At 41.9% G+C, this 15,839-nt stretch overlaps 1 protein-coding gene across 1 annotated transcript; it reads right to left on the bottom strand.

Moving 5' to 3' along the window:
- Nucleotides 1-258: 258 nt before the first annotated feature.
- Nucleotides 259-15,488, bottom strand: osr1 (odd-skipped related transcription factor 1). The gene is made up of 3 exons (XM_061844111.1): nucleotides 15,308-15,488; nucleotides 3,848-4,540; nucleotides 259-975 (listed from the first exon to the last, which is right to left on the bottom strand). Exons 2-3 carry the CDS (start codon nucleotides 4,510-4,512, stop codon nucleotides 843-845), a joined length of 798 nt encoding a protein of 265 aa, XP_061700095.1. The 5' UTR covers nucleotides 4,513-4,540; nucleotides 15,308-15,488; the 3' UTR covers nucleotides 259-842.
- Between the last annotated feature and the right edge of the window lie 351 nt (nucleotides 15,489-15,839).

Below are 15,839 nucleotides of genomic sequence, written 5' to 3' on the forward strand. Positions count from 1 at the left end.
TGTACCCCCCCCCCGCCTGCCCATTGAGAGCTGGGATAAGCTCCAGCACTCCCCATGATCCTAGTGACGATAAGTGGTGAAGAAAATGGATGGATGGATGGATGGATGGATGGATGGATGGATGGATGGATGGATGGATGGATGGATGGATGGATGGATGGATGGATGGATGGATGGATGGATGGATGGATGGATGGATGGATGGATGGGTGTTTATCACTGATATACAGTATGTCAGAAAAAATTAGACACACCCAGTTCCAGTAAAACATTTTATTCAAAAATGATTATTTGTTGTGAAATAAGATCCAGTGATACATACGAAAATAATCAATAATGAAATTAAAGTGCAAAAATACGTTTATGATATTATTCATCTGTACAAAAATGACATGATTTGTCCAAATTGAGGAAAAGGAGGAAATATCTTTAACTAGGATGGCTTTTTTTCCCCTCACTTACAGAATATTTGTGGGATCTTGTCTTTGGACTACAAGTTTCTGCAGTGCAGTCTTTGGAATGAGCAACCACAGTATTTGTTTTTTCTTTTATATTGCTCTTTCACATTCCAGATAACCAGTGGGGTCTCTGTAAAGAAAACTAATAACAATTCATTCTTTTCTTCACAAAGTCTTATTTCTGCATCTTTTAAGAATTTGCTGGTGAAAATGTTCATCCTTGAGCAGCGTTCCCACAGAGGTGGATGAGATTGGAGGGTCTCAAAACACCAACTTTTTTTTTTTTTTTAATGTCTTTGGTTGTTCATTTATTATTATTGTAGTTGGTCATACTGAACAGTACAGCTCCTGTTTACCGTGTCCTTTGGATTGAATTAAAGTGAATCACTTAATCTTGGCTGGCTTGAGTTCCTTGACTTGCATGTGTAATGTTTTGTGGACAGCCAGAGTCCTGGACTGACAGAAGCCTTTGCCACACTCTTGACATTTGAAGGGCTTTTCTTTGGAATGAATGTACCTGTAAAATGGGAAAAAAAGCAGTTCAGTTTGAACAATGAGTAAAAACTGCTTTGTTAGTCATTTCACACCAAACTCCGCTTCAATCAACCCTCTAATATGTTTCAATGCCTTATCAATTTCAGGGTCATGTGCGATAATTTTGTATTTTTTTTTTAAAGTAACTAGGCCAGATGTCATCCCGATAAACACCAAGAAAAACTGTTACATTTTCATATAGTACCATAGCCTTATTATGTCTCCTGCTGTGAGCCAAAAAACCCTATACACAAAACGTTTGAGACGGTTTCATTTTGATTGATCGATTGATTCTAATCTCCATCTTCTTTGTGTTTTTCTGTGAGAGATTTCTACAGGTATTCTGCTTTATTTTATCATTTTAATTTGTTTTTGTGTGTTTCATTTTTATTTTTTAAATACATGCAGCTGCTAGAAAAAAAGTGTTCAAATATCCATCCATCCACTTTCTTAACCACCTATCCTCATAAGGGTCACAGGAGTGCTGGAACCTATCCCAGCTGTCACCGGGGAGGAGGCATCATACATCTTGCACTGGTTACCAGCTAATCGCAGGGCACATTGAGAGAGACAGACAACAGACCCACTCACAATCACATCTCGGGGCAATTTGGAGTCTGCAATTAATGCATGTTTTGGGGATGTGGGAGGAGACCAGAGTGCCCTGAGAAAACCCACGGAGAGGACATGCAAACTTCAGACAAGGGGAGGCCGGGATTTGAAACCCGGTCCTTAGAACTCTGAGCCCAATGCTCAATCAGCTGCTCCACTGTTCCGCCGGTACAAATATCCATCCAACTATTTTCTTAGCCGCTGATCCTCACGAAGGTCACGGGAGTGCTGGAGCCTATCCCAGCTGTCAATGGGCAGGAGGCAAGGTACACCCTGAACTGGTTGCCAGGCAATCACAAGGCACATTGAGATAGACAACAGTCACACTCACAATCACACCTAGGGGCAATTTAGAGTATCCAATTAATGTTGCATGTTTTTGGAATGTGGGCAGAAACGGAGTGCCTGGAGAAAACCCATGCAGGTACAGGGAGAACATGGAAACTCCACACAGGCGGGCCCGGGATCAAACCCGGGACCTCAGAACTGTGAGGCCAACGCTTCCAGGTGATCCACCGTCCTGCCCCTGGACAAATATAAATTCATTAATTTCTCGTACTGCTTATCCTCATTAGGGTCACGACATGCTGGAGCCTATCCCAGCTAACACTTGGCGAGGGACAGGGTATACACCCTGAACTATTCACTACCCAATGGAAGGGGACATATAAACAAACGATTTGCACTCACATTCACAGTTACGAGCAATTTACAGTATTTAATTAACTTCCCATACATGTTTTTTTTTGGGGGGGTGGAAGAGTGTGTGTGCCTCCTCCCTGTTGACAGCTGGGATGGGCACTCCCAGGATGGATGGATGGATGAATATACACACACCCATAGAAACATTAATTTTAATTGTTTTTGCTAATATCCTCATCCAAAAATGTATTTGTTTTGATCTAAATTTACAATACAGTTTTGAACTATGGGAAACATAATTTTGGGCTTCTGACAGCAGAACAATTAGGGTGAGTCACAACAACTAAAAAACATGCACTCACGTCATACATCCCATACACATGCATGCACACCCTTATTCACATGATAATACTGTATCCATTTGTAACTCCGCAAGAGATATTGTTCACGTGGAAATTGTGTGCAAATGACACAAGAGTGAGTAAGCATTTTCTAGTCATCTACATGTATTCGGATTTTTAATCAGTGCACTGCCAGCCACTGTTACCCAGGTAAATAAATTAATCATATATGCTTCCTCAGAAATTTAAACCTTCCATCCATCCATTTTCTTAGCCACTTATCCTCACAAGGGTCACGAGGAGTGCTGGAGCCTATTCCAGTCGTCAACTGGCAAGAGGCGGGGTACACCCTGAAGTGGTTGCCAGCCACTCACAGGGAACAACGAGACAAACAGCCGCACTCACAATCACACCGAGGAGCAATTTAGAGTGTCTAGTTAACGTTTTTGGGATGTGGGACGAAACTGGAGTGCTCGGACATAATCCACGCAGGCACGGAGAGAACATGCAAAGTCCACACAGGCTTGTCCGGGATCGTACCCGGGACCTCACAACGCTTTATAGCTGAGCCACCGTGCCGCCAATTTGACCCATTTTATTTAAATATTTCAGCATAATTCAAAGATGCATGTAGTTTGATTGGACATTCTCAACTTTGCCAAGAATGTTACGTAAACAAATGTGGTTGGACATACACTTCCCGTTGCTGGTATTTAGATTTTAGTATCAGTGCCATTGTGGTAAATAACCACAAACACCACACCTAAGATATCTTGAAACATGCTCTCCCCACTGAATATTTTCCATTCTGGTCTGAGCCCATCAACCTGCTGTTACTTGTCAAATTATTTCCAATACAAAAATGATGGCAAGAAGTGAAGTGCTACCAAATTAGACTCTAAATCAAGAGTATGGCCACATCAGAATTTTAACATTCAAAAATGTATTCTCATTACACTTGAAATTTTTGAATAGCAAATTACAACAAAGAATGTTTACTTGTCTTATTCATTTGACCATTTGTATATAGATTCCTACATGTGCCAGTCTTGAAATTCATATTATGCTTAAGGCTGGGTGTCATGTTTCTTCATACTGTGCCCAAACATGTCCTGCTGCGACAACCTGTTGAGGAATGGAGCTTGAAGACTCTTCTAATGTGCTGCTTAACAGTGAAGGTTCAAATTCGGAAGATATTACTTATAGTCAAACTTAAAGGACCGGTATTTGACAAAACAGGTTTCACCTCAATGTTCTCACCTGTGGTCTCGGAGGTGGTCTTGCCTTCTAAATGCTTTGTGACAGATGTCACACGTGTATGGCCTTTCATCTGTGTGCGTCCTTTCATGGATTAACAGATTGTAGGATTTTGTAAAATGGCGGCCACAGAACTTGCAGACAAATTCTTTTTTGGTTTTTGAGGGCAACCGGCCTCGAGTGGACTTGCGCTCTGAATAAGAGAGCTTCGTCACATCCAGGAGGCACCCAAGGGCAGTTGTATCAGAATGGTGAGATGACACCGCGGTAGCAACCCCGGACACGCTCAGGTCGTCTGCCTTTAGATGATCCTCTTGGGTGGCAGCTGTTGCCAGGTTGGCAAAGTCAAAGCGAGGCTTGTTCTTTGAGGTCTGCATCTGACCTGCTGAGTCCTGCTTGGGCTGCAGGTGGTGATGGACTATAGGGAAGGAGGCCATAGAAGAGAATTGCAAAGGCAGTTTTGAGATAGTGCAACGAGGCAGGGCCACAGGCAGAAATCCCGGAGTCCATTGGTGAAGCTGAATGGCATGCAAGGCACTGAAGCTATAGATGCTGTGGAAGTGATCCGTTGGGAGCTGAAGCCCTGTGGAGCTCTGGAGAAGCGAGTAGTTAGCCAACTGGAGTGATGGGTGGAGAGGAACTGGAGCTGGTAGAGTCTTGCTGCCCATGGCTGAAACAAGAATTCTGATGAGATGTCTAGAACAGACAGAAAACATTGGGAGATGAGGTCAAGTTCTTTTGATTCCTATCTACTTAATGTGTCCAGTAGAGTCTTTCCTTCCAAATACTGTCAAAACTTTACAGCCAACACTGCATGCAAACATCTGTATTTATATACAGAGTGCTGGAAAAAAAGAGACCACTGTAAAATTACATCTATTTATAAGCATAACATAGGAACAACAAAACTCTAACTATAAATGTACAAACAAATGTAAATCTAGTCTAGTTGGAACAGCCCAACTTGAAAACTAAGTATAGAAGTGCAGTGCCATTTATTCATTCATTCATTTTAAGAGCTGCTTATCCTGTCAAGGGTTGCAGTAGTGCTGGCACCTATTCCAGCTATCATCGGACAGGAGGCAGGGTACACCCTGAACTGGTTGACAGCCAATCACAGGACACGTGGAGACTGCCAACAGTCAAATTGCCAATCATACCTAAGGCCAATTTAGAGTCTCAAATTAATGCATGTTTTGGGGATGTGGGAGGAAACCGGAGTGCCCGGAGAAAACCCATGCAGAGACAGGGAGAACAAGCAAAGTTCACACAGGTGGGGCTCCGATTTAAACCCCCGTCCTCAAAACTGTGAGGCCAGTGGTCTAACCAGTTGCACCATCATGCCACCTGCAGTGCCATATAATGCTTAAATAATCTAAAAGGTCACACCTTGACAACAAAACATACATCACTCACATGCTCCAATCTAGATTACAGGAACTATTAAAATGTTACACCAAATGTTAGTAAGAATTAGCCTCCCTGTTCCAATATTTTAGGGGAGTATATACTATAAGGTCTGTCTCATTTAGAGTGATATTAAATGTCCTCCTCAAAATAATGATCTGCCTCCAGCACATCTTGTGGACAATGAATAATGGATTTTAGTTCCAAACAAAACTGGAATCAAACAAATTCCCTCAGGGTGATTGAAGGGCCAAATTGCTTGGTATGTTGCGTAGTGGTACAGTGGTACCCTTTCCCCCTCCAATCTAAAATGAGTAGTGGGATATCAAAATGCACACCCCTATCTGGGGCTAATAAGGATCCAACTTTTTGTGTTGATGACGTTATTCACACATTCACACTGCTCTTTCACACTGCATGTGAAAAATGAGTTTAGCTACATAGCAGAAAAGCTTTTCGTCAAAAGTATTACCTGAAAAGAATCTTGTTAATGCAGTCCTCAATGATAGCAGATCCTATAGTATTATTTATTTGTGTGTTGGAAAAACAACTTCCACAGTGCTAGTATCATGGGCATTTCTCGGCCATTTTTGGGGGGTACACTGTAAATGTATCCCAGAAATTTGAAAGATAAAAACAACTGTATGTTCTATTTAAACCTAGTAAAATATAAAACAACAGCACTTCAATACATAATGTTTTCATAACAAAAATACCCCTCCTCCCCCGCCCAACAACCCCATTGCCTCAAAATTGTTTACTCGATCAGTGTATCCTGGCTTACCCAAAATGGGCTCAAAGTGCTCTACCTACACATCGAATTTGGCATAAATGCCTGGCTGAACCCATAATATGTGGCAAATTTATGGACTTCAACCATTCAATACCAACATACAGACGGGCTCCTCTGATCACTGCTTACTCTACTTAATACCTACATACAGGCAAGCACTTAAGTGTGTGAAGCCTTTGGTAAAATCAATTCAAAAGTGGACCTACGACGCAAAATTTGAACTTCAAGTGTTTGAAAATTCAGCGATTAGCCTTGATAAATTCACGTATATTGTTACTACGTATGTTAGTTTCTGTGAGGAGGATGTGTACCAACAAAACATTTTGCAAAGTCAACTCCGCCAGGCTAAAAAGGTTGCATATCGTAGTGAGGATAGGGCCCGCTACAATCGCACTAGAAACCAGCTGACTCAAGAAATTAATATTGCAGAGAGGGTTATGCAGCTAAACTGGAAAAACATCCTGCTGCAAATGACTCCAAATCATTCTACTGTGGATTACAATTGGTTATGAATGACAAGCGACACTCCCCCCAGTAGACAACAAAAGGGGACCAGCCAACAATCTCAATAGCTTTCAGTGCAGTTTGGAAAATAGGACTTTCAGTCCACACACCCACCAAGTCGCACCAACATCCATTTCAATATCTCCAACTCCACCATTTAACATCCATGAAAGGTATGTGAGGCAGCTCTTCGAACAACAAAATAACAAAGCGGCGGTCCCAGACCTTGTGTCCTCATCCTGCATCAAAGTCTGCGTAGACCAACTTGCTCCTGTCTTCACAAACATCGTCAACAGGTCTCTAGAACTGTGTGAAGCACTAACCTGCTTCAACCACCATCCTACAAGTCCCCCCCCCCAAAAAAAAAGCAGCAGTCTCAGTGCTCTTAGTGACTACAGGCCTGTTGGTTTGACATGTGTGGTCATGAAGTCCTTTGAACGCCTTGTGCTGGACTACTGTACCTCAAGAGCATCACAGGTCCCCAGCTGAACTGACTGCAATTTGCCTATCGAGCTAACAGTTCTGCAGATGATGCCATCAACGTGGGTTTGCACTTCATCCTTGAACATCTTGATGGTGAGGGAACATAGACGAGGATCCTGTTCATGGACTTCAGCTATGTGTTTCACACCATCATCCCTGAACTCCTCTTCTCCGAGATTCTTCAGGTCAGCGTCTCGCATGCCATTTTCCAGTGGATCTACAACTTCCTGACGAGCAGGACACAGGACGTGAGGATGGGGGACACCACCTTTACTATTTTCTGCCTTGCGCCGTTGTTGGGACATACACTCACAACCTGGTGGTCCCATCAGTATTAGTATTAATAATATATACTGTAGACCGCCCAATTTGTCACTTTATACTGCTCCCTTTGCACAATTGTCACTGGTCTATAATGGTGAACCGCGAACAGTAAGAACACTCTGTATAAGATAACATAATGAGGGCATTGACGCACTTTTAACTTCTCTAAATGAAGAAGACACCTTGCACATCTGTGACTCTTATCAGGAATACTTCCCATTAATTGAATGTCTATTGTTCTTTGTTCTTGTTAGTTTGTTTGTCTTTGTTCTGAATGTCGTACCAGGCCGGCACCGACTGCCGAAGACAAATTCCTTGTGTGTTGTTACATACTTGGCCATTAAAGTTGATTCTGATTGTGATCATTACCAGTCCTCATTTTTGGTGCATTTAATTGTAGGTCACAGTTTATGTTGTTAGGTAAGTGTTAACTGACATTTTTTATTCTAGCTATAGAAAACAAATGTTTCAGGTCATTGGACAGTACCAATGTCCTCTGTTTGAATTCGATTGAGGGAAATTAGTGGTTGCCAGCCAATCGCAAGGCAGATATTAACACTCCCATCCACAGCTCTGCGCAATTTAAAGTCTTCAATCATCCTACCACTAATGGTTTTGGCATGTGGGAGCAAACAGGAGTACCTAGATAACCCCACACAGGCAAGGGGAGAACATGCAAACTTCACACAGGCAGGGCTGGGAGTCAAACTCCTGTCCTTAGAACTGTGAGGCAGAGGTACAAACCATTCAGTCACCATATCGCTTCATGAACATGTGATAACAATGAAGAAAAGGAACGACTGAACAGCATGCTTACTGGCATAGGCCTTCGTTTCCATTTTGGGGGATACTGAAGCGCCCCTAAAATAAATCCTAAACAACTAACCCTAGAATCACCCCCGACTTACACATTTCCATTAATGTTTTGGGGAGCCACGACAGTACATTACAAGCCTGTAAATCACTTTGCTACTGTGAGGTATTTGTTATTTAAAAACTGTGCAAGAAATGAATCTGCTACAAAGCACAATGACAAATGAGGGTGTATGCGTGAGATAAATGTGTCAAAGAAAGGGAGTGACTAACAATTGGCAGCATAAAGACATAAATGGATGTGTCAGAAAGAAAGTGAGAAGTGCATATATGTGTGTTTCCTGTTGCCAGCAACATGCCTGGAGCTGTTGAAGGTGGTGTAAGAGAATGGCAGCATTCTGCAGGAGTCTGTGAACTGTTAAATCAGGTTTGATAATTTAAGACAACAATGTCTTTGTTCTAGTCAGCAATGATGGACAGCGAGCGTAGAAGCTCCCAGCTCCATTTGAACTGTTCACTCAAAGCAATTGGAAGGTAATGCCCAGTCTTCATAAATAAAATATCTTAATGTTTTAGCTTTCTAAAATCCAAATGAAACTCTTTAACAACAAATATTAAAAAAATATTTGAATTACATTATAATTATTTTTTTAATGTTGTAAAGTGCTGCTGGGAACTACTACAAACACATTCCACTTTTGTTTCCTGCAAAGTTTAATAAATGTGCACATCCATCCAGCCACTTTATATTGACCGATCCTGGAATGGATCATCTCAGAAGCGAACAATAAACCCAGCTGATTTAGTTGAAAGGAGGAAGACACAAACACCATGTGACCTTCACACAAACATAAGCTGTGTGAAAAACTACATAATGGCTCCGTCACACCATGACGTTCTGGTCAACGTCCTCTGAACATTTCAATCGTTCTATTTTTCAGCGTTCTCAAACGCGGATGACACATCTGGCCTGTGATTAACATATGTCTAACGCATGACTTAACGTGTGTCTAACGCACGAAAAGCGTGTAACAGCGACCAAATAAGATAGCCCTAAAAACCATTAGCGTGTGCAAACGCGTCATTGGGGCGCGACAAGCGATTTGTCAATGTAAGACGAGCGTGTTGAGCGTGTGACCAATGGGTGAATAACGACAGAAAAGGGTTTTGCTGGCGTGTAATTTTTACAGTGGAACCGGCACTAAAACGTTGGAAAGTTCATAGTCACTTCAGTTGTCGTGAGTTAGAACAGTGAGCATCATGCCGCCAAGAAGAAAAAAAGTTAGGGCGCGGACTTCAGCAACTAGCGCAGCTAGTAAGAAAGCTAAGCCTCTTTCATCACGAGCAATGTGATTGGAGGAAAAACAACAGCAGGAGGAAGAGCAAGTCCGCAAAGTCACGCACCATGTGACACCCCCTGGGGACCCTAAACACCTTGCAAACCCCAGTGAGGACGGTCCGACAAAGAGACAAAAGAAGCAGAGGAAGGATTGCAGGATCCTGGACCGGGCTGTTGAGGATAGTCTGGTGGAGTTTTTCCGCGAAAACCAACTCTTGCTTTCTGGATCTTCCATAGTAGGTGCTCTCTACTGTAACTTAATATTAAATGGACCTTGCTTACAAAGCATCAGTTTATATACCCATATGCATAGGTGTTCGGGAAACGCACGAATGACGCTCAATGTACTCCCAACGACGTTCGTTTGACTTTTAGTTACACGCTGTGTGCGCTACGGGATTGTTCAGTGGTCGTTGACAGGTCGCCAGTGAGTCGTTCACTGCAAAGCAAACGATTAAGTAACAACCAAGTAAAGCTTGAGTTACGATTGACTAATAATAGCCAAACGCGTGCAACGCTCGGCAAACCTTAGTAAAATGTTCCACGAACGTTTTGAACGTTCTGCAGCGTTTAAAATTAAACGTTGATGAACGCTGGTCTTGGTGAGAACTTTTGTGCATGTTCAAAACTTTTTTTCCGGACCGGCATTCTCCGCCGATTCCCAGCGATCATTGACGTTCACTAGCATTCAAACAACGCTCTTCTGGAGCTATCCCGGCAACCATGGGCGACTACCAATTGTCACAACCCCTCAAACGCTGTAGAACGCTGACCAGAACGTCATGGTGTGACGGGGGCATAACCGACTGCTATTAGCCAAAGACGGTGTGGTATGATCATACTGTATTTATGTATGTATGAAAAAAAATTAATCTAACAGAGTCCATCCATCCAGCCTTCCATTTTCTTAGCTGCTGATCCTCACAAGGGTCGCGGGAGTGCTGGAGCCTATCCCAGCTGTCATTGGGCAGGAGGCAGGGTACACCCTGAACTGGTTGCCAGCCAATCACATGCCACATAGAGAAAAATAGCCGCACTCACAATGATACCAAGGGGCAATTTAGAGTGTCCAATTAATGTTGGATGTTTTTAGGATCTGGGAGGAAACCGAAATGCCTGGAGAAAACCCACGCAGGCATGGGGAGAGCATTCAAACTGAACACAGGGAGGGATTGAAACTGGGTCCTCAGAACTATGAGGCCAACAGTTCCCAGCTGCACAACCGTGCCGCCTCTAACAGGGTCATAAAAACATAACATTCACACCATATGCCCACTTAACAAAACACTCACCCCTCTCAGTATGACCATAATGACCTAAATTTACATAGTGTAGCATTAGAGGCCCATCTTTTCATGAAAAAATTTAGCTGAGTTTTTATTTCTAAAAATTATATTTGGTATTATTGTAAGTCAGTGCCATGATAGTGCAACAGGTTAGAGCATTGGCCTCTCAATTCTGAGGACCAGGATTCAAATTCCAGCCCCATCTGCGAGGAGTTTGCACGTTCTCACCGTGCCTGCGTGAGTCTTCTACGGGCAGTTCGGTTTCCTCCCACATCCCACATCCAATAAATTGGAGACTGTACCCTGTACTGTAGGTGTGATTGTGAGTGCATCTGTTTTTGTCTCTACGTGACCTGTGATTGGCTGGCAACCAGTTCAGGGTGTACCCCGTCTCCTGCCCGATGATAGCTGGAGTTGACTCCAGCACTCCCACAACCTGTATGAGGATAAGCGGCTCAGAAAATGGATGGATTATTGTAAATCACTATGACATCATGTTCGCACATGAAAACTGTGCATACATTTAGTAAAATTAAAAACCTGTAATTAAATAATGATCAACCATCCATCCATTTTCTGAACCGCTTATCCTCACAAGGGTCGCAGGAGTGCCGAAGCCTATCCCAGCTATCATCAGGCAGGAGGTGTGCTACACACTGAACTGTTTGTCAGCCAATTGCAGGGCACATAGAGACAACCAACAGTCACACTCACAATCACGCCCAAGGGCAATTAAGAGTCTCTTATTAATGTATGTTTTGGGGATTTGGTAGGAAACCGGAGTTCCCGGAGAAAACCCAAACAGCCACATGGAGAACATGCAAACTCCACACAAAAAGGAACGGGATAGAACCCTGATCCTCAGAACTGTGAGGCCCCTAGGTTTGATTGTGAGTGCGACTGTTGTCTGTCTCCATGTGCCCTGCGATTGGGTGGCAACCAGTTCCGGGTGTACCCTCCCTCCTGCACGATGACAGCTGGGATAGGCTCCAGCACTTCTGCGACCCTTGTGAGGATAAGCGGCTAAGAAAATGGATGGATGGATGATTATTTAACACCCAAAATATTTCCGTGTGGGGAAAGCCGACAATCTGAGTCAAGACTTTGTGAAACACAACATAAAACAGAATGCAAGCAATCAAGAAGCGCTGAGGCCTAAGAAAAAGAGAAAGATCATCAATAAATAGAAAAGTCTAACCCAATGTAATTTTGATCCAAAGCAAGTCCTTTTAATTATCTACACCACTTATAAGTCCAATGGCTTCTGGAGCATTCAACAAAATGGGCGAATGTCTGCCTGTCTTTGTTTTTGTGGAATTAACATGGGGTAATACGAGATTTCGAGATTTATGACGGAACAGAATCTTTATGTTTTTCATTGGTCATGGTGGAAATATATTTGACATGAATTCATTTAACATATTGGTTTAGCTTTGACTTAAACTTACTTTGCATTTATACAGTAGTATGCAAAATAACAATACCACAGAAGAATAAAGAGCGGGGAAATGGTGGGCGGTGAACTCGCTACCCAAGCTAGTTCTGTTTGGACAGATTTGAATGAATCACAGTCACTGTGAAAATCTTATGGCTGCAGCTGCTTAAGGAGAGATTTATATCCTTTCTTTTTAAGAAAAATAAAAACATGCATGTTTGCTTGCTAGCCGCTTCATACTAGATTGAACATATGTGTTGTTTGTAAGAGAAATAAATAACGTTAAAAGCTACAGCCATTGGTCATGCCACTCATCACTAAAGTGGATGAAGTAGTTGTAATGAGGAGCACTGAAGCTCAAGTTGCCCCCTGTAGTCTGTTCCTTTCTGATCATGACGCAGAAGTAATTGACTTTTACTTAGAAGGTCATTAGAGGATATAAGTGCTCTGCTGCTTAAGCTCTCCTCACCTTTAACCCTTTAATGTCTCCACATCAGGGGCCTCCACATCCAAAGAGCCATGTGGATCCTCTGTTTGAATTAAGGCTGCGAGATTCAGCACCTCAAACAAACCATGTGGTGATTGAGATGGTGCCTCTCACCTCCATGTAAATCTTACCAGACTGGAACCACAATCCCCATGGAATATATATATATATATATAAATATCGTCGTCCTTCTTACTTTTTAGTTGATTACTTAAAAAAAAATATCCACACAAATAATGTTTTTTTTCTTCTGACCTTGTCCAGAAACCATATTACTTGACATGGCACTCAACAAAGTATTTAATTTCAGTTTCAAATGTGGAAACTTTTCCACTCTTCTGCTTGAAAATAGTAACACAATAATACATGTTAGTTAACACATCCATCCATTTTCTGAGCCGCTATAACCTCACGAGGCTCGCGCGATGCTGGAGCAAATCCCAGCAGTCATTGGGCATGAGGCAGGTTACACCCTGAACTGGTTGCCAGCCAGTCACAGAGCAATGGAGACAATAGATAACAGTCGCACTCACAATCACACCTAGGGGAAATTTAGCGTGTCCAATTAATGCATGTTTTTTGAATGTGGGAGGAAACGGGAGTGCCCAGAAAAAACACACCCAGGCACGGGGAGAACATGCAAACTCCACACAGGGAAGTCCGGGATTTGAACCCGGGTCCTCAGAACTGTTGTTTGTCTGTACGTGACCTGTGTTTGGCTGGCAACCAGTTCTGGGTGTACCCTGCCTCCTGCTCGATGATAGCTGGAATAGACTCTACGACACCATGCCGCCTAGTTAACTTACTTTATTAATATGCATCTGATGTACATTTTAAAATAAAGGACCTTTTTTTCAGTCCACAGATGACCTTTTTGGTTGTAATTTAACCCTAACCTTATAATCTAAATAGGCAGGAGAATTGAGGGTTTACAAGCAACAACATGGCAGGTATTGCACAATGTCTGCTGATTACAACGGATTGTATTTGAGGACCCTTTGTTATGGGAAACATTCTGAGGGAGATTATGTAATTGCATCTACATTTTTGGAAAGTGGATGTTGATGAGAGCAGGTAACAGATCAGATAAACCATGTGGTGAATCCATTCCTTTTTCAAAGCTGCTTACCCTTATAAGGTACGTGGGTTCCGAGCTAAATTAGAAAAAATATGATCATTATTTTAGTCTTCATAATTGCTGAGATTTATTTTTGGCTTTACATTTATCTAATGTAAACGGTGCACTTGTCTTAAAGGTAGAGAAATACTGTTCTAGTTCACTGAGTCAAAAGTATTCTTCCAATTTATATCTATCTATCCATTTTCCAGTCCACTTATCCAAACTAGGATCGCGGGGTTTGGCATTATCTTCGAGCAAGATGCGGGAAACACCCTCAACTGTTTGCCCGCCAATCACAATAAACAAATAGCCATTCTTACCGACTAGACGTATTCTGAATTCTCACTGTAACAGACATCCTGTTATAAACATTAAGCAGCATCATGCTCAGGACAGCAGTCACTGTCATCAGACCTTTATTAGAAGAGGTACTGAACACCTTTCTTACAGACCTCTGAACTAATACACGAAGACTTCATTGAATTACGCCTCATTAAACTGGCAGCATCATCAATTAGTGAAAGTAGGCAAGGAGGTAGAGCTGCCTACAGGCAGTAGGTGTTAACTTTGAATTTACTCTTTCGGCTCACCTTTTTCTTGCAATTTGAATTCATACTGCGCTAATTGCAGTGGTTTTGCTTGATAATTTGGCTCATCAAAGCGGGACTCTGTTGGGAGGTCATTGAGCATAAATAAGATAATTTAGTAAATTTTGTCTAGAATATCAAGTCTAAAAATCATCCAGAAAAGACAAAAAAATTAATAATGATGTTCAAGGTTTAGGGGTGTTGGGCTCCCAGTCAGGGAAGATAAATATCTTTTTTTTTTAATCTTAACACTGTTCCTTTTCTATATTTATTAAAGTGGGAAAGTTTGTGACTGAATCATCAAATCAGATAAGCGTTACATAAGTGCAGGAATGGATTGAATTTATAAAACAAGCACACTGTAACCCTAGTAATTCCTGGGGGTTGTATTTTGTTGTTAAAATGCTGTATTGTGTTTAAGCAAGTACTATATGGTTATAGATGTTACTAGCATGTTTGCAGAGAAAATACAGGAAAAAGAAAAAAAATCTCTTCAATTCAGGTGTGGTGGGACATCACTAACGGTTGCTTGAGCCCACTCAATAGGATAGAAACACATATGATGATGGTTTATGTTTTCTGAAAAATTGCAGTGTGCACAATACTGATAATAACCAAAGATGTATTAAAAAGCATAGAACTTAGACTTACATGACAACATTCTAATTATATAAATTACATTTATATCGGTATGCCGCTAATATAAATTTCAATATGTACTTTTTCCACAACTTGTGCACTGGGTGAATGTCATTTGTAGTAAATAGTTGTATTGTAAAACGGGTGCATGAGTAAAGATGTGATAATTACCGCAATTTGTGGCAATCAGATTGCCTTCACTTTTAGTACTATTGTTGCAATTTATGAACAAAAGATGAAACTTACCCACACACACACACACACCAAGAAAAAAAAGTGAAAGCTCGTACTCCACTCCCTCTCCTGGAAGCTTGCAGATGAGGGGTAAAAATTGAGTTAAGTTAACACAAAGGGACGTTTGGATCTCTTGGTTCGCTGTGAGGTGACAAGGCTCGACGGTATATACTGCGGCAGTTTTGCTCGCAGGCGTGCGTCTCCCCCGTCACTGATGCGCTAGCTCACTGGCCCGCGTCTCTTTATTCGCTACGAAGCTCTGACTAGCGCGTCACTTAGCCAACCCACATCCAATACATGCAAGACAGCCATCAGGAGACTAAACTTTGCAGAGACCAAATGTTGCCCTGTTACGCGAGGCACTTGAGACATTTGTCTCAAAAATAAATGGCACACACAAACACAGCTTCATGAATTCACAAGCAGAATTGAAGAATTACAAATGATCATTTATGATAAATGCACACATTTGTCATCCATGCACCCAAGATTAAAAAAAAAAAAAAGTGACACTTTCTTTTAATTAGGTTTAGGCCTTTATTAC

This window comes from Syngnathoides biaculeatus, chromosome 15 (assembly GCF_019802595.1).
Source record: "Syngnathoides biaculeatus isolate LvHL_M chromosome 15, ASM1980259v1, whole genome shotgun sequence".
Lineage (NCBI taxonomy): Eukaryota > Metazoa > Chordata > Actinopteri > Syngnathiformes > Syngnathidae > Syngnathoides > Syngnathoides biaculeatus.